Genomic DNA, 19,043 nt, shown 5'->3' with positions numbered 1-19,043 from the left:
GAATAATAATAAAGGGAATAATAATAATAATAATAATGCATTACATTTATATAGCGCTTTTCAAACACTCAAAGACGCTTTACAGGGATTACTAGAACATAGAGAAGAAAATAAATAGATAAATAAGTAAACGAACAGAAAAAGGAGACAGAAGGACATGCTTAGGAACATAGAACAGAGGACCTGGTCCACAATATCCATGCCGACCATGATACCAAGTTAAACTAATCTCATCTGCCTGCGCATGATCCATATCCCTCCATTACCTGCATGTCCCCATGCCTGCCTCAAAGCCTCTTGAATGCCACTATCGTTCCTGCCTCTGCCACCACTTCAGGCATCCACTACCCTCTGTGTAAAAAGAATTGACCCGCACATCTCTTTTAAATGTTGCCACTCTTACCTTGAAGCTATACCCGCTAGTCTTTGACATTTACACCTTGGGAAAAAGGTTTTGACCGTCTACCCTATCTATGCCTCCCATCATTTTATACACTTCTATCAGGGTTTCCCCTCTCAACCTCTGGCGTTCCAGGGAAAATAATACGTTTGTCCAACCCCCCCCCTTGTAGTTAATACCCTCAAATCCAGGCAGCATTCTGATAAATGTAGGAACAAAGAACTGCAGATGCTGGTTTCTACCAAAGACAGGCACAACGTGCTGGAGTAACTCAGCAGATCAGGCAGCATCTTTGTAGAAAAAGGACAGGTGATGAAAAGGATAGACTCTCTAAAAGCCTGAAGAAGGGTTCCAACCCAAAACAACACCTATCCTTTTTCTCTCCAGAGATGCTGCATGACCCGTTGAGTTGCTCCAGCACTTTGTGTCGGTCTTTAGCATTTTGATAAACCTCCTCTGCAGTCTCTCCAAAGCCTCCACATCCATCCTCAAAATGGGCAACCAGAATTGTGCACAATGCTCCAAATGTGGAATAACCAAAGTCTTACAGAGTTGCATCATGACTTCCTGACTCTTATACTCAATGCCCTGACCCATGAAGGCGAGCAATTCCCACAACTTCTTCGCCACTCAATAGACAATAGACAATAGGTGCAGGAGTAGGTCATTCGGCCCTTTGAGCCAGCACCGCCATTCAATGTGATCATGGCTGATCATTCTCAATCAGTACCCCGTTCCTGCTTTCTCCCCATACCCCCTGACTCCGCTATCCTTAAGAGCTCTATCCAGCTCTCTCTTGAATGCATTCAGAGAATTGGCCTCCACTGCCTTCTGAGGCAGAGAATTCCACAGATTCACAACTCTCTGACTGAAAAAGTTTTTCCTCAACTCAGTTCTAAATGGATCTACTCTATCTACTTCTGCTGCCATTTCAAGGAGTTCTTGGACCCCAAGATCCCACTGTACATCAATGCTCACGAGGTTTTGCCTCCAACTGCTCCATGCAGTCTGACAGCAGCTATTTTTGTAAAATTCCAACGGGAATATTAATTCGTTCAAGGAAGGAATTTTTTATCCTTCTCCTGAGGTGGCATTTTTCGATTCTTCAGAAAAAAATATGTGTAGGGGTGTAGGGTTCAGTTAATAAATGTCAAACTTGCCAAGTCAAGTCAAGTCGAGTTGAGTTTATTGCCATATGGTACAGGTACAATGGTACAGGTACAATGAAAATATTCCTTGAAGCGGCATCAGAGGCACAGAGACTCAGACCACGTACAATAAAATAAATTGTTCATAAAATAGCATAAATTACGCATGTTCGGCAGAACGGTGAAAAGGAAAAGACTGCAAAATAAAACAAATCATTTTTTTTATTAGTCAAAATATTTATTCAAATATTAAAATGATATATACTGAATGGTAGCAACATTACCTAGTGGTCACCCCCAAGAACAACACCAGTCAATTGTAGTGCAAACCTTAGGGATTGTAACATCGAGTCCTACTAATCAATACAATACAATAAAACCAAAACAGAACCCACCACCACAATACAAGACAAACAATAAACTATTATACAACTATCTTACACCCCTTGTCAAGGATGCATTCCACCCCACGCGGTGCCCAACGGTCCCGGAAATCCCCCAGGGTGCCCTTGGACAGCGCGCAGTCCCTCTCCATCACCACCCGGGTGTGGACGCAACACCGGAAAAGGGGCAGGCAGCCGGCTCGGGCCGAGCCCTCTTCCGCCTGGCGCCGTGACTTGCGGATGGCCAGCTTGGCCAGGCCCAGGAGCAACCCAACCAGGGCACATAAAACAAATCATTGGCACAAAACACAATTAGGAAATGTGTCCATGGTACTGAAAGAGGTGGTTGGTAATTTACCATTGCTGAGGTTGGGTTAGCGGCGTGCAGGTTGGCTCAAGAACCTGATCGTTGTAGCTGGAAGCAGCTGTTCCTGAACCTGATGGTGTGGAACTCCAGGCTTCCATACCTCCTGCCCAACAGTAGCCGTGAGAAGAAGGCACGGCCTGGAATGTGAGGATCCTTGATGATAAATGCTGCTCTCTTGAGGCTGAGCCTCAGGTAGATACATACCTTTGATGCAGGGGAAGGCTGTGCCCGTGATGGACTGGGTTAGGTCCACCACTCCCTGCAGTCCTCATGCATTCCTTTGCATTTGAATTGCTGTACCAGGCCACGATGTAACCAGCCAGGATACTTTGTACAGTGCATCCGCAGAGGTCTGTTAGATTATTCGGCGACTTGCCAAATCTTGTTAAACCTCGAAGAAAGTAGAAACATTGACGTGAACACTTGTTGCTCATTATATCTATATGAGTTGCACACATCTTCATGAACAAATTTGAAACCCCTTTTGGAGGAGACAGGAGTATAAATCACTGGAAACACTCAGGTCAGACCGCCTCTGTGGTAGAGAAACAGAGTTAATATTTCAGATGTAAATTCCTTTGCCAGTCATGAAATGTCAACTGTTTGTTCTCTCACAGACCCTGCCTGACGTGTAGATATTCACAGTATTTTTAATATCAAATTTCCAGCCTTTTTGATTTTAATGGAGGAGATAAAATATTGATGGGATATAGAACATGGAACAGTACAGCACAGGAATGGGCCCTTCAGCCCACAATGCCTGTGCTGAACATAATGCCAAGTTAAACAAATCTCCTCTGCTCTGATACAAATCTCTCCATTCCCTACAGATCCATGGACCTATCTGAACATCACTGTTGTATCTGCTGCCACCACCACCACCCCTGGCAGCGTGTTCCAGGCACCCACCACACTCTGTGTACAAACCTGTCCGACACATCTTCTTTAAGCTTTCCCTCTCTGACCTTAAAGCTATGCCCTCTAGCCTTTGACATTTCCCCCACCTGGGAATATGGTTCTGACTGTCCATCCTGTCTCCTTTAAACTTTTCCCCCTCAGCCTAAAGCCATGCCTTCCAGTATTTGATATTTCCATCGTGGATCTCCCAGGTATGGCACCAGTGTGGGTCTAAGATACCTTGCAGAAGGATGTAGCTGTCAGCTCACGTACAACAGGCCACGTTTTTGTCATAAGGACGTAGGTTCACGGAGTTCATTCCTCAGCCTGCCACCTTCCAAACAGTTAGACCCAGAGCCCACATGCAGGTATTTAGACAATAGACAATAGGTGTAGTAGGCCATTCGGCCCTTCGAGCCAGCACCGCCATTCAATGTGATCATGGCTGATCATTCTCAATCAGTACCCCGTTCCTGCCTTCTCCCCATACTCCCTGACCCCGCTATCCTTAAGAGCTTTATCTAGCTCTCTCTTGAATGCATTCAGAGAACTGGCCTCCACTGCCTTCTAAGGCAGGGAATTCCACAGATTCACAACTCTCTGACTGAAAAGGTTTTTCCTCATCTCAGTTCTAAATGGCCTACACCTTATTCTTAAACTGTGGCCCCTTGTTCTGGACTCCCCCAACATTGGGAACATGTTTCCTGCCTCTAACGTGTCCAACCCCTTAATAATCTTATACGTTTCGATAAGATCCCCTCTCATCCTTCTAAATTCCAGTGTATACAAGCCTAGTAGGAGCGGAACCTTTGCACAAAGCCACTTCCTCGTCGAAAACAGAGAATTCTACCCTTTCGTAATACCTGGTAAATCACAGCCGTGAGATGAACTTCCCCTGACAGTGCAGAGTCTGTGGCCAAGGTGATGACAGGTCTCGCTGGACTGGCTCTCCCACAACTACACGAGGAAGAAATCTGAGCCAGTTCCCCTCGTTAACATCACGCCCAGCAGAAGATTCACATTCCGAGAAACAGGTGAAATCCAGGGAATGCTCACCGTCCTCAGGCTCAGTCTGCCCCACAGTGGAGCTCTGTCGCTCTTACACTACCGTACCTGGCCATTCATCCCATTGGATCAGTCCTGGCCTTTTTAAGGATCATCCATTTAGATTCAGTCCCTTGTCCTTCCTCCACCTCACCTTTCCCCTCCTCCTTCTCCTCCTCACATTCCCTCCCACCTTCTACCTTTTCCTCCTCCTCATTTAACTCTGTCTACGCGCTTACCCTTTCACCATCTTCTCTCCTCTTTCTCTTCTCCCATCCCTGCCCTCCCTTCACTCACCGATCCTCTTTCTGTTCATCGTCCTCTCTTCTTCTTTCCCTCTGTCTTCTCCAACTTTCTTCATTTCATACTTCCACATCCGTCCTCCCTCCCAACGTTTCCTTCTTTCCTTCCTTCCCGATTCCCCATCCTCACACCATCTTCTGCTCCTCCCTCTTTCCTCTCTCCTGCCCAAGTCTCCCCTTCTTCCATTCATTCACCGTTCTTTTCTTTGCACCTCTCTCACCACGCAACATGTTAAATGCAACTTTGCTGAGCTTCTTGGTGCCCGTAACCCAGTGGTCAGCAGCTGTATCAATGTTTGTGTCATTGACGTTCATTTCAACGTTAAAACCGCAGCATTTTCCCCAGCGCTGGGCTCCTAAGAATGCTCATCGACTTCATTCCTGTCCATTCTGGCTTTCGCACTTTCGTGTTACCTGCACACTGGCTTCAGTCTTACCCACTGATGCCAGGTGTCCTTCCTTCTGCAGTTGAAGTACCTACCTCACTGCTCTCGGCTGGTACGTTTGCCTTAGATAATCACTAGCACATTCCTGGCTGATTTTTCCTCCTTTGTAACGTAGACCAGCACAGGCACAGACTCAACAGGTCAGGCAACATCTCTGGAGAACATGGCTAGGTGACTTTTCAGTTCGGAACCCTTCTTCAGACTAATTGTAGTGGGGGGTGGGGGAAAGAAAGCTGGAAGAGAGGAGGCTGGACAAAGCTTGCCAGGTAATTGGTGAACACAATTGAGGGGGGTTTCGATAGGCAGATGGTTGCAGAGAGAGCTAGATAGAGCTCTTAAGGATAGCGGAGTCAGGGGATATGGGGAGAAGGCAGGAACGGGGTACTGATTGAGAATGATCAGCCATGATCACATTGAATGGTGGGCCGAATGGCCTACTCCTGCACCTATTGTCTATTTTCTATTAAAAGGCCTGGGATGAAAAAACAGAAGGTGTGAGACAAAAACCGTAGTTTTCAAGAGGGAGTTAGATTTAGCTCTTAGGGCTAAAGGAATCAAAGGATATGGGGAAATAGCAGGAGCGGGGTACTGATTTTAGATGATCAGCCATGATCATATTGAAATGGCGGTGCTGGCTCGAAGGGCCAAATGGCCTACTCCAGCACCTATTTTTCTATGTTCTATGTTTCTAAAAGGACTCAAAAGGATTGAAGAGTTGCGAGTGTGAAGGGTCCTGCCCCGAAAAGTCACCTATCCATGTTCTCCAGAGACGCTGCCTGACCCACTGAGTTACTCCAGCACTTTGTGTCTTTTTTATTTGTAAGCCAGAATCTGCAGTTCTTTGTGCCCTTTGGCCCACGATGTCTGTGCCGAATATGATGTCAAAGCAATTTTATGTGAGACATGCATATAATCCAAACTTGCTCACTTTGAACGAGCTGTTCCTCTTACTGCTGCTTTTTCCTCACATATACCATCGAAACCAGCCTCAGGCATGGGATAGGTTTTTCAGCAAGTTTAGACGCCATCTAATTGACATGACAATTTTCACTTTGGGGTGTCCTGTAGTTTAGACTGAACTTGCAGACGAACATCTGCTGCAGCGCACGTTTCCAGAAGGTTCTGAAGTCATGCCTCACACAATCAACTCTGTCATCAGCCACACCACACTTATTGACCTTCTAAGTGAAGGAAGTAACAGGACAATGCACAAACTCAGTGTGGCTTTGTGACGGGAGAATCCGAGATTTACCAGGATGCAGCAAGCAGGGTGGATGAGGGGGACCCAGCAGATGAAGTATATCTAGATTTCTGGAAGGCACGTGAAGGGATGTGATGACCACTTTAACGTTTGTAAAGCTAAGCACAGCAGAGGTGAAATCGATAAGACCACGGCTTTTCCAGAAAAAGACACAAAGTGCTGGAGTAACACAGCAGGTCAGGCAGCATCTCTGGAGAATGTGGATAGGTGGCATTTCGGGTTGGGACACGTCTTCAGACTCCAAGTCTTAGTCTGAAGATGGGTCTCGATTGGAAATGTCGTCGATCCATGCATGCCGCCTGGAAAATGACTCGGTATTCCTACTCAAAGTGAAACACTAAAATGAACTAAACCACACTAATTGCTCCCCTGTCATGCTCAATCCAGAGTAGATATAAGGAACTGCAGATGCTGGTTTTACATCAAAAAAAGGACACCAAGTGCTGGGTTAAGTCAGCGGGTCTGGCAGCATCTTTGGAGAACATGGATGGGTGACGTTTCGAGCAGCTCTTGAGTGAGTATCCTGGCTTCGTTAACTGCGGACTGGTCACCTTCTGAGCGCAAATATCATCAAATCAATCAAAACACAAGATGAAACTTTCAGTGCACACACTTTAATGAGTGTCATTTCAGCAGCGTTAGTTAGCAGCAGTACAACAGCACAAATACTGACATTGGCTTCTACTCTCCGGTTTGCTAGTATCCAACAACACTGGGCTTCCCCGGTAGCTGCTCAGAGGGTCCTGAGCATTGGCCAGCTGAGGGACTTGGGCACTGTGTCAGGGAGCCTCGACTAACCTCGACACTCACCTGCAGGAAGGTGTCGGGCGAGTGAGGACTGAGGGTTGGAATGGTGGGGGAGGTGAGGGGGGTGGGGACTATCTCCGCAGGACACTGTCTGAGGGGGGGGTGGGGGGTGGGAGGTGGGGTAGCACCCTTTACATGCTGTTCCATCCACCCACCTGGACCCACACTCAGGTTATGGTCACCCTACCTCATTTCACAGGCTCCTCACCAGCTGAATTCACCCACTCTGTGGAAGGCTGGCCCATCCCATCTCATCCCAGCCACCTCTCCCAACCCTCCCACCGCTTCCCCCTCCCCGTTCCATCACCCCCTCACCAGCACTCCCTCAACTCCTGCACCCTCGGCCTTCCATCACCCCCCACCCCTCCATCACCCCCTCACCCCTCCACCACCCTCTCACCCCTCCACCACCCCCTCACCCCTCCATCACCCCCCCACCCCTCCATCACCCCCCCACCACCACCCTCTCACCCCTCCACCACCCTCTCACCCCTCCATCACCCCCTCACCCCTCCACCACCCCTCACCTCTCCATCACCCCCCCACCCCTCCATCACCCCCTCACCCCTTCACCATCCCCCACCCCTCCATCACCCCCCCACCCCTCCATCACCCCCTCACCCCTCCATCACCCCCTCACCCCTTCACCATCCCCCACCCCTCCATCACCCTCTCACCCCTCCACCACCCTCTCACCCCTCCACCACCCCCTCACCCCTCCATCACCCCCTCACCCCTCCACCACCCCCTCATCACCCCCTCACCCCTCCACTACCCCCCCACCCCTCCATCACCCCCTCACCCCTCCATCACTCCCTCCCTCAACATTTTCTCCTCAGCATCATCCCCAGTGCGGCAGGAAAATCCAAGATTTACCAGGGTGGTTGAAGGGGAACCAGCAGAAGGGGTTTCAACTAGTATCTGGGGGGGGGGGGGAGACCTTTATCACCTCAAGAGTGGTGGATACCTGGAACACACTGGCAGAGAGAGAGTGGTAGAGAGGCACAGTCACTGACCATTTAGGAAGTCTCGAGACAAATACTTAAATCAACCAGGTATACAATGCCATAAACCGAGTGCTGGGGAAGATGGGATTAACATGGATGAGTGCCCACTGGTCAGTGTGGATGTGCTGAGCTGAATGGCCTGTCTCCGTGCTGTACAACTCTATGACACTCTGACGGTAATGTATCAGTCATTGGCTCTTCTCCGAGTTCCTCTGCTGGGAAATTAAGGACCTTCTGAGGAGCGACTAGAGGAAGCTGTGGGAGTTGTTGGTCTGACCAGGATCAGAGAACACCATCTTCCTGGATGATCTCCTGGTGCCCCAGGTCTCAGAGAGTGGCTCGTGGAGCAGCCTTGCTGGGGTTTCTCGTTGTCTCTGAGTGTGGATCCTCTGGTTGTGGAGCGCCCTTACTGGGGTTGGACACAAGATGCTGGAGAAACCCAGCGGGACGGGCAGCGACTCTGGAGAGAAGGAATGGGTGACGTCTCGGGTCGAGAACCTTCATCAGTCTGAAGATGGGTCTCGATCCGAAAACGTCACCCACCCCGTCTCTCCAGAGACGCTGCCTGTCCCGATGAGTTTCTCCAGCATTTTGTGTCTACCTTCAGTTTAAACCAGCATCTGCAGTTCCTTCCCACACAGCCTTGCTGGGGTTTCACGTCGTCCTCCGTGTGTGAGGTTGGGACGGAGCTGGTGAACAGAGATAGGTGGCGGCCGGTTCAGTCCCTGCTCCCCAACGTCGTCGCTCAATGCTGCTTCAGCGGCTTCTGGTGACACCGGCTCAGAGGCTCGTGACCTCTCAGCCAGAGCTCGGACAGGCCGACAGGGTCCTCACGGGTGGAGTCTGGCACAGCGGCATAAACCCTGGCCGGCACTCCCTCCGCCAGGCCGGTGATGACGCCTGCAATCCAGCCGCCTCAGCACCCCGGTGGAGTCCTCCTCCGCTCGGCTCAGTGGGCCAAGGCCCACAGTGAACTCATGGTTGTCTCATCTCCACCTCTGGCCCTGGAGAAGCTTCGCCTGGTGACAGTCCCACCTTCCGCTCACGAAAACTCCTCCGTGTCTAAAGGGATCAATCGCCACGAGTGGGACCGGCCTTGCTGCCCCCTCCTCACGTCTGTGGAATAAGCAGGTTTGTCCTGTTACAGGGAGGTTTCAGCAGATACTCACCCCCCTCACCTTCACCCCTCGGCCCGTCCCATCACCTCTCATCCCCCCCCCTCCCCATCACCCCCTCACCATCCTCATTACTCATGCATCACCCCCTCCCCACCACTCACCCACCCCATCACCCCCTCGTCCCCATTACCCCGTCCCCACCACTCACCCACCCCATCACCCCCTCATCCCCATCACCCCCTCGTCCCCATTACCCCCTCCCCACCACTCACCCACCCCATCACCTCTCCCAGCACCCTCTCACCCATTCCCATATGACCCCTCCATCACTCCCACCTCATCAACCCTTTGCTCCTCACTCTCTGCTCACTCCCCACTCCTCATCCCCCTCCCCTCCATTAACTCCCACTTTCACGTTCACACCTCACTTCCCTACCATCCATCCCGTCCTCTAACCTACCGTCCAGTCCCTGTCACTATCTCTGGCCTTCTCCTCCCTCCCGTCACTCCAAGGAATCTACGTCCCTCGCTAAGTAACAAAACCCCAATGATGCACAGTATCACAGGGACAGTCCCTGTAAGGCCCAATGACGTTTGCACTGAGACATCTTGTACCCAAAACCTGTGTAACAAAGGTCCACACCCAGCTTGACTTCCTAAATACTTGGAAGGATGACTCAAAGTGCTGGAATAACTCAGCAGGGTCAGGCAGCATCTCTGGAGAAAATGGATAGATGAAGTTTGGGCTTGGAAGGTCGGCTAACATTTTTATTCAGAGCAAAGCAGAGAGCTGAAAGAACTCCTCGCCATTAACTCCCACTTCCCACAGGGCGCTGGGTGTGTGGAACAAGCTGCCAGAGGAGGTAGTTGAGACAGGGAATATCCCAACATTTAAGAAGCAGATAGAACAGGTACATGGATAGAGGACAGGTTTGGAGGGATATGGACCAAATGTAGCTGGGACATGGTGGCCGGTGTGGGCAAGTTGGGCCGAAGGGCCTGTCTCCACACTGTATAACTCTATGACTCTAACTCAGCAGGCAGGGCAACATCTGTGGAGGAAATGGATAGACAACATTTCAGGTCGGGACCCTTCCCTGACCCTAAACGTTGCCCATCTATTCCTTCTACAGATGCTGCCCGACTCACGGAGTTCCTCCAGCACTTTGTGCGTTTTGCTCAAAATTTTAACAGTCTTGTGACTTTCATTTAAGCTTTGTAGAAGGACAACCCAGTCCCTTTGAATATCAACTCATCCCAGTGAGAGAACCTCTGTATAAAATGGCGACAGGTTGGGAAATGTTGATACTTTGTGCACCAGTGTGTAGGACCTTCCATTATATTCCATCCCCACATTCTCACTCGCTCTCTCAGCTTCTCCGTGTCACGTTGAAGCCTCGGTTCTTCCATCTCCCACTTCCACCTCATTTTGTCATCATCACCAAACTTAGGAACGAGATACTTGGTCTCCTCGCCCAAATCTGTTCCCCCACTCATTCTCAGCAACTCCCTCTTGCCGTCCTGCCACCCAGCTACACGAGAGGCAACCTGTAGCAGCCAATTAACCCACCAACCCACATGTCTTTGGGCCGTGGGAGGAAACCAGAGCACCCGGAGAAAACCCACGTGGTCACAGTGAGAATGTGCAAACTCCCCATAAATGGCACTAGAGGTCAGGGTTGGATCTGGGTCTCCGCAGCTGTGAGGCAACAAAGACTCTCGCTGCCACCTTCTTCAGTCTCGATCTGAAACGTTACCGATCAATGTTCTCCAGAGATGCTGCATGACCCGTTGAGTTACTCCAGCACTTTGTGTCCTTTTATGTATTAGCCAGCAACTGCAGTTCCTTGCTTCTGCCACCGTAGAGTACTGTTTTTACACATCCATCTTCAGTTCCTTCCCTGACCCTTAGTTCTCCACAATTTCTGAGTTTTTTATGTCTTCTTCCATTGAGACAGTTTTGTTTAATTTCTCTTCCATTTCCTTATTCCACATGCAAATCAGAAGCAGGAAGTCACCATCCCTCAAACCTGTTTCGAGATACAGCGTGGAAAACAGGCCCTTCGGCCCACCGAGTCTGCACGGACCAGTGATCCCTGCACAATAACACTATCCTACACACACTAGGGAAACTTTTACACATACACCAAGCCAATTAACCTACATACCGGTACGTATTGTGGGAGTGTGGGAGGAAACCGAAGATCTCGGAGAAAACCCGCGCGGTCACGGGGAGAGCGTACAAACTCCGTAAAGACAGCACCTGTAGTCGGGATCGAACTCGGGTCTCCGTCGCTGCAAGCGCTGTAAGGTGGCGACTCTACCCACTGCGCCACCATGGCTGCCTGCTCTGCCATTTAATGAGAACGTGGGGTGCTCTGACCGTGACTTCATCTCTTCATTCCTCTTGTAACTTCTCTCTCCCTTGCTCAAAACTATCTACCTCACCTTAAAATATCCAAAGACTACTTCTGCTGCACTTTGAGGAAGAGAGTTCCAAAGGCACATGATCCCCAGAAAGAAAATCTCACCTGCTCTCCATCTTAAGTGCCAACCTCTTATTTTTAAGCAGTGACCTCAGTTCTAGATTCTTCACATCTACCCTGTGATGGTTCCCCTGTAACTCATTCTCCAGTGTGTTGTTACTGGTCTTGGTCCTTTCATTCCTGTATCATCTCTGCTCCTTGCCGTCCACTCCCATATCCTATCTTGCCGCTCTCTGTCAAATTCTTGGTCCAACAAAGGAGACAAAGGTAGACACACGGTGCTGGAGTAGCTTTCACATCCATGCCCTCTATGCTGCGGGCAAATCATAGAGACCAATTGTGGGTCAGTCCTGCATTAACCTGGGCTGGCACAAGCTGGGCCAGTACAGTGGGGTCTAGGGCAGTTGTAAGCAGCTCTACATTCGCTGCCCCCTGACTGCAACAGAGGATGAGGGTGAGGATGAGGGTGAAGGTCAGAGGGGGGGGGGGTGAGGGTCGGAGGGAGGGTGAGGGTCGGAGGGAGGGTGAAGGTCGGAGGGTGAGGGTCAGAGGGAGGGCGAGGGTCAGAGGGAGGGTGAGGGTCGGAGGGAGGGTGAGTTTGGGAGTAAGGATTGAAGTGAGGGTGAGAATGATAGTTAGGATGCGGATGAGGGTGAGTGAGGGTGGAGATGCCCTCAATGTTGAGCAGGAAGACTCTCGATGCTCCCATTAGACACAGGGACAGAAATAGTCCATTCAGCCCATCGAGCCTGCTCCACTGTTCAATCACAGCTGATCTATCCTTCCCCCTCACATCACGGCTGATCTATCTTTCTTTCCCCCTCAAGCCTGTTCTGCCTTCTCCCCGTTCCCTTTGACGCTACCTGCCGGCGGGTGGATCGCCCCCAGTGGAGACTCACCGTGGATGGTTTCACCAACAGCAGCACTGCCCCCGAGGTGATGTGATTCCCCTCCAGGGTCTCGTTCTCTCCCAGAGTCCGACCTTTGTAAATGAAGTTCATCTTCCAGGAGGTGATTCCCTGCTTCACCAGGTGAAGGCGGATGTGCTTTATCGTGTCGTTCGGCTTCAACTTGACCAAGACCAGCTGCTGACCATCTGGGAGCAACACCCCGACCTCGGTCCTGACCCAGTGAGTCAGCAGCTTCTGCACTGTGTGCATTCCAGCCCCGCAACGCTCAGCCCGGCAGCAGCCTCGTCGGCACAGGCGTCCGTCCTGGCCAGGTGTACTACGTGTGTCTCTCTGCTGCTGAGGCGATGTGGACAGAGAGGGTTAGTCGCTTGTTTCACTGTGACAAACCCTCCCTCCCTCCCTCCCCTCCCACCGGATTACACAATGCAACCCAGACCTGGCTGGGAACTGGTTCTGCAACATTCTCCAGCGCTCACAGCTGTGATTGAACAGTGTGCATTAAACACAAGCTCGCACAGGCTAGCTGCCACCCCAGAGCACAGCCTGGGACTGGGACCGTGACAACCCACATTCTGTAGACACTGGAGTAACTCCCAGGGGCGGGTCAGGCAGGCATACATCCCTGGTGAAAAGGAATAGTTGACGGTTCGGGTCGGAACATTTCTTCAGACTGAAGGATGGAGAAGGCCGGCCAGGACAAGGCAGGGTCTAGGGCCAGCAGCAGGTGACTTCAATAGACAATAGGTGCAGAAGTAGGCCATTCGGCCCTTCGAGCCAGCACTGCCATTCAATGTGATCATGGCTGATCATTCTCAATCAGTACCCCGTTCCTGCCTTCTCCCCATACCCCCTGACTCCGCACTCCTTAAGAGCTCTATCTAGCTCTCTCTTGAATGCATTCAGAGAATTGGCCTCCACTGCCTTCTGAGGCAGAGAATTCCACAGATTTACAACTCTCTGACTGAAAGAGCTTTTCCTCATCTCAGTTATAAATGGCCTACCCCTTATTCTTAAACTGTGGCCCCTGGTTCTGGGCTCCCCCTACATTGGGAACATGGTTCCTGCCTCTAACGTGTCCAACCCCTTAATAATCTTATACAATTCGATAAGATCTCATCATCATTCTAAATTCCAGTGTATACAAGCCTAGTCGCTCCAGTCTTTCAACATATGACAGTCCCGCCTTTCCGGGAATTAACCTAGTAAATCTACGCTGCACGCCCTCAATAGCAAAGGGTAGAACGTGCGCCGACCTAAACCTCGCAGCCTCCTCGGAGACCACCACGACAACCCTACCGGAACCTTGGATGGCACCATGACAATCCTACGGCAACTGAGATAGCGCCATGATAACCTCACAACAACTGGGATAATACAATGATAACTCCATGGCAACTGGGAAAGCACCACAACCGCCCCAAGGCAATCAGAGGGAGAATCACGACACCTCCTTAAATGGTCTGACTAAAGGAGGAATTCAAGAGTGATACAGCGTGGAAACAGGCCCTCTGGCAAGCCAACCATCCACACTAGTCCCACCTGCCGACATTTGGCCCATATCCTTCTAAACCTATCATATCCATGTACCTGTCCAAATGTTTTTTAATGTGATAGAACCTGCCTCAACTACCACCTCTGGCAACTCATTCCATATAACCACCAGCCTCTGTATGAAAAAGTTGCATCTCAGATTCCTCTGGTTCTCAATTCCCCTACTCTGGGTAAAGGGCTCTGTGCATTTACCCTATCTATTCCTCTCATGATCTTTTTCACCGCTATAAGATCACCCCTCATCCTCCTGCTCAACCTTTTCCTTTTGCTCAGGCATTCAAGTCCTGGCAACATCCTTGTAAATCTTCTCTCCACCCTTTTCAGCTTAGCAACAACTTTCCCGTAACAGGGTGACCGAAGCTGAACACAATACTCCAGATGCGGCCTCACCATTGTCTTGAACAGCTGCAACATAGCCTCCCACCTTCTATACTCAGTACCCTGACTGATGAAGGCCAATATGCCACCTTGACCACCCTATCTACCTGTGATGCCACTTTCAAGGAACTATGTACCTGCACTCCTAGATCCCTCGTGTCTACAACACTCCCCAGAGCCCTGCCATCCACTGTTGGTCCTGCCCTGGTTAGACTTGCCAAAATGCAACACGTCATACTTTTCTGTATTAATTTCTATTATTTATTCCTCAGCCCACCCGAACAAGATCCTGCTGCAATTTTTGACAACCATTTTCGCTATCTACAATACAATTTTAGTGTCATCTCAAACTTACCAATCGTGCCTAGTACCACAAAAAGCTGGAGTAACTCAGTCTGAAGGGTCTCGACCCGAAACGTCACCCATTCCTTCTCTCGAGATGCTGCCTGACCCGCTGAGTTACTCCAGCTTTTTGTGGTACCTTCGATTTGTACCAGCATCTGCAGTTATTTCCCTACACAATCGTGCCTAGTACGTTCTCATCCAAATCATTGATATCGATGGCAAAACAGTAATGGGCCCAGCACTGAATCCTGAGGCACACCACTCGTCACAGGCCACCAGTCCTCCCACTATCACCATTTGCTTCCTTCCATTAAGCCAATTTTCTATCCAGTTGGCTAGCTCTCCTTGGATCCTATGCGATCTAACCTTCCAGAGCAGCCTACCATGTGGATCCTTGTCAAATGCCTTGCTGAAATCCATACATTCAATGTTTATAACTGCCATCATTAACCATTTTGGTTACATCTTCAGAATCTTCATTATCTATACATGCCTTTTTCCACTGTAAAAACAGCAGAGAAAAACTCATTGGAGGCCTTGCCCATCTCCTGTGGTTCCACACAGAGATGATTGCTTTAATTCCTGAGACGCTCTATTCTCTCTCTGGTTACTCTTTTGCCCTTAATATACTTGACATATCCTTGGTAGATGAGGTAAATGAGAACCCCAAGCGATTCTCTGTCCATTTAGCGCAAATGGATAACTAGAGAGATAATAATTTCCCTTAAGTGTCAGTGTGGTCTTCTGTGTGTGGAACCACAGGACATGGGTGAGATGTAGAATTAATATTTCCCATTTTAGTTACCACGGAGATCACAGAAGCCAGAAAATTTCCCAACCTATCGCCAATTCAGGGAAGAGAACAGTGGATGTCCTGAAATATTCTGACAATATGAAAGGGGAGCTGTTAACAACCTTGAGGAAGATAAATCGCCCAGGCTTGACCAGGTGTATCCAGAGATGTCTTTGGAAGCCTGGGTAGAAATTGTTGGAGCCCTGGTAGATGTTTCTACCTTCATTAGCCACGGGTGTGTTACCAGAAGACTGGAGGGTGGCTAATGTTGGGGTATTCATTTGAGAAGGACAAGTCAGGGGACTACAGGCCAGTGAGCCCAACATCAGTGGTGGCAAAGGTACTGGAGGAATTCTGAGGGACAGGATTTATAGTGAAAGGCAAGAGTTGATTAGGGAGTCAGCATGTGTGTGGGAAATCATTACTATTTTGAAGAGGGTTGACAAGGGAAGGGTAGATGTTGTTGTCTTCATGAACCTTAGCAAGGGTATTGACAAGGTTTGGATTTATGTAATCTTTGATTTTTTTTCTGATTTTCAGTAAATGCTTAGAAAAAAATGCTTTAACAAATGTCAAAAAGATACTCCATTGGTCACATCCTCAACAAACTCCAAAAGATGTCAGACATTTTGTTTTTTAGAAATCCACGTTGAATCTGCTCAATCCTATTCAATTTTCCACTATTCATTATAGAAGCCAGCATTTTCCAGATCACTAATATTGAACCAATAAGTTGCTAGTTCACATTTTCTATTCCTGCCCTTTCTTAAATAACGGGGTCACATTTGCTACTCTTCAGTCTACGGAAAGAATTCTGGCAACTCTGGGTGGCAGAGTTGCTGGCCTTCCGAGCCAGAGATGTGGGTTCAATCCTGACTACGGGTGCTGTGTGTATAGGGTTTGTACGTAGCCTGCGACCACATGTTTTCTTTGGGTGCTCGTTTTCCCCCCACACTCCAAAGACGTACAGGTTTGTAGATTAATTGGCTTCGATAACGATTGTAGAAATGTCCTTGGTGTATAGGATAATGCTAGTGTACGGAATGATCACTGGTCAACACAGACATCAGTAAGATTTGGCTAGACCGCACACAAATAAGGTTTCTCATGGCATCACAGCACATGTGACAATAGTAAAAGAATACAAAATACTGGATCTTTTATTTAAATTGTTACATGACATCACATTCTATGCCAGTTGATCGAGGAAAGCATGCTGTTTCCTTTACCAGCCTATCCATCAGGGATCCATGGACGTACGCAAGGCCTGTTCATCAACAATCCCCAATGACCTACAATTTCAGGGGTAGCAGTTGCACAGCCTGTAGAGGTTTTGCCACATAGCAGAGACCTGGATTTGATCCTGACCTCAGGTGTGTGGCTTGCAAATTCTCCCTGTGACTTCCAGATGCTTCGGTTTCCTTCCACATCCCAAAGACATGCAGATTTGCAGGTTAATTGGCCTCTGTAATCAGCCCCTATTGTGTATGAAGTGGATGCAAAAGTGGGGTAACATGGTGGTGTTGGTCACAGGTTTGGCTGATGCCCGAGTGAACAATTAACAGGCCCTACAACCAACTCTACCATTCAAACAAAAATGCCCCTAACTAGGTAAATATTATTAGCTAACCTAGTAATATTTGCCCATACTTATCTACTTCCCTCTAACTCTTTCCATGACCATATACCTGCAATTATCCCATGGGTTCTTATTACATCTTTCCCCTCTAGTTCTTGATTCCACAACCCTGGGAAAGACACCCTATTTTTCCCCCTCATGATTTTTACACACCTCCATAAAATTACCCCTCACCCTCCTGTGCTCCAAGAAATAAACTCCTAACATGTCCAACCTTTCCCTATAGCTCTGGCTCACAGGTCCTGGCAACCTTCTTATGAAACTTGTTATTCAATCATAAGTGGATACAGCATACCTTAATCATCCTTAATTATGGATAGTGTTAGGGTGATTATTCAATGAAATGATTATAGCAAATGTATGTTGAGTAGTGGGATATGGGCAGCTATTGCAAAGGTACGTTCTGGCAGAGTTCTCAGGAACAGAACCTTTGTGTAACCCAGGGACTGCCTTATGCCTCAAAATTTTAGCTGACAATAAATACAATGTTCTGGAATATGGACAGACATGACTCTCACAGAATCTATAAAAACTATTAAGTATGCAGGAATACTGAAATAAATGCAAGTATGCTGGAAATAGTAATAGTCAAACAACCCCTTTTTTTTTTGCATTTCCCAATCCCGATGAAGGGTTTAAGATCCCAAAGTTAACTGTTCATGTTTCCACAAATGCTTCCTGACTTGCAACATTTCGTTTTTAAATGCCGTGTGGAGAGTTTTAAAATGTCACTTATGATTTGGATTGTAACTGGCAATAACCAAAAGGTTATTGGCAGCAGGTTCAATAGTGAAATACAGAGGAGTGGGGCCAACTGGATGCCTTCCCAAGGTATGGGCAGTAGACTAATGAATCGGTGAAGAATTAAGTGGACGGTAAACTGAGGACACACAGAATGCCCTCAATGCCTTTACTCCTTTGCTGTTGTTTACAACTGGGGCTCAGAACCAAACCTGCTTAAGAATTGTTTGGGATACAAGATACAATGACAAAGGAATGCACAAGGAAACGATGAGCATGTGCAACAGAACAGAGTTAGAACTTATAACTGCAATATATAGTTGATATGTAGAAACAAGGAACCATAGATGCTAGTTTACAAAGTGCTGGGGTAACTCAGCATCCCTGGAGAACATAGATAAGTGACATTTAGGGTCAGGGTCCATCTTCAGACAGTTTGACAGCTGGACTATTGGATGTCATTCCAAGTAATATTCCAATACACTCAAGTCATTTTCCCTTCTTTTAATGTTACACTACTACATTAAATTTCTCAGCATACCCAAGGAGTGGGGTGGGAGTGCAGGGCCGTTACAACAGAAGGACAAAGATCTACTTCTGCCTAGGTGGGCTTTGCAAGCTCCCATTGCTACCCAGGAATGAACTTCATAATCCATTCCAGTTGGGACGTGCAAATTCCAGGTGCAAAATGTTACGACCCATCAGTTCCTCCCGTGTATATTCTGTGAATTAGGCCGAATCACAGCCAGATGCCAGCGTGCAATCGACTAGAACTATTCCACACTGAACTGGCCAGTGAGGTATGTATGTGTAGTACAAGGGGCATCCGTGCAGTTATACTGAGGGAGGAAGGGAAAGAAAAGAGAAGTTCTCATTTTAAAGAGCACTGCAACTTTAGGACAAGTAGAACTAGAACTAAAATGTAACAGAGAAGCAATCAAGTGAAAACAGAAAACTGCTTACATAGAAACAGCGATGCATTTTCCACAGTGGGGCGGTTAAATTAAGCCCTTAGTAGC

The 19,043-nt window shown here is 48.5% G+C and overlaps 1 protein-coding gene across 1 annotated transcript; it reads right to left on the bottom strand.

The window, feature by feature from the left end:
* Positions 1–8,652: 8,652 nt before the first annotated feature.
* Positions 8,653–12,902, bottom strand: LOC144607293 (ubiquitin domain-containing protein TINCR-like). The gene is made up of 2 exons (XM_078424028.1): positions 12,566–12,902; positions 8,653–9,178 (listed from the first exon to the last, which is right to left on the bottom strand). The coding sequence occupies exons 1-2, from the start codon at positions 12,824–12,826 to the stop codon at positions 9,173–9,175; spliced, it is 267 nt and encodes an 88-aa protein (XP_078280154.1). The 5' UTR covers positions 12,827–12,902; the 3' UTR covers positions 8,653–9,172.
* Between the last annotated feature and the right edge of the window lie 6,141 nt (positions 12,903–19,043).

The sequence above is a fragment of the Rhinoraja longicauda genome, chromosome 28, assembly GCF_053455715.1.
Source record: "Rhinoraja longicauda isolate Sanriku21f chromosome 28, sRhiLon1.1, whole genome shotgun sequence".
Lineage (NCBI taxonomy): Eukaryota > Metazoa > Chordata > Chondrichthyes > Rajiformes > Arhynchobatidae > Rhinoraja > Rhinoraja longicauda.
This window is presented reverse-complemented; position numbering and strand designations above follow the sequence as displayed.

Bases quoted from the DNA above. Each gene is read 5' to 3' on its own strand.
- LOC144607293 (XM_078424028.1), bottom strand. From the start codon at position 12,826: ATGCACACAGTGCAGAAGCTGCTGACTCACTGGGTCAGGACCGAGGTC.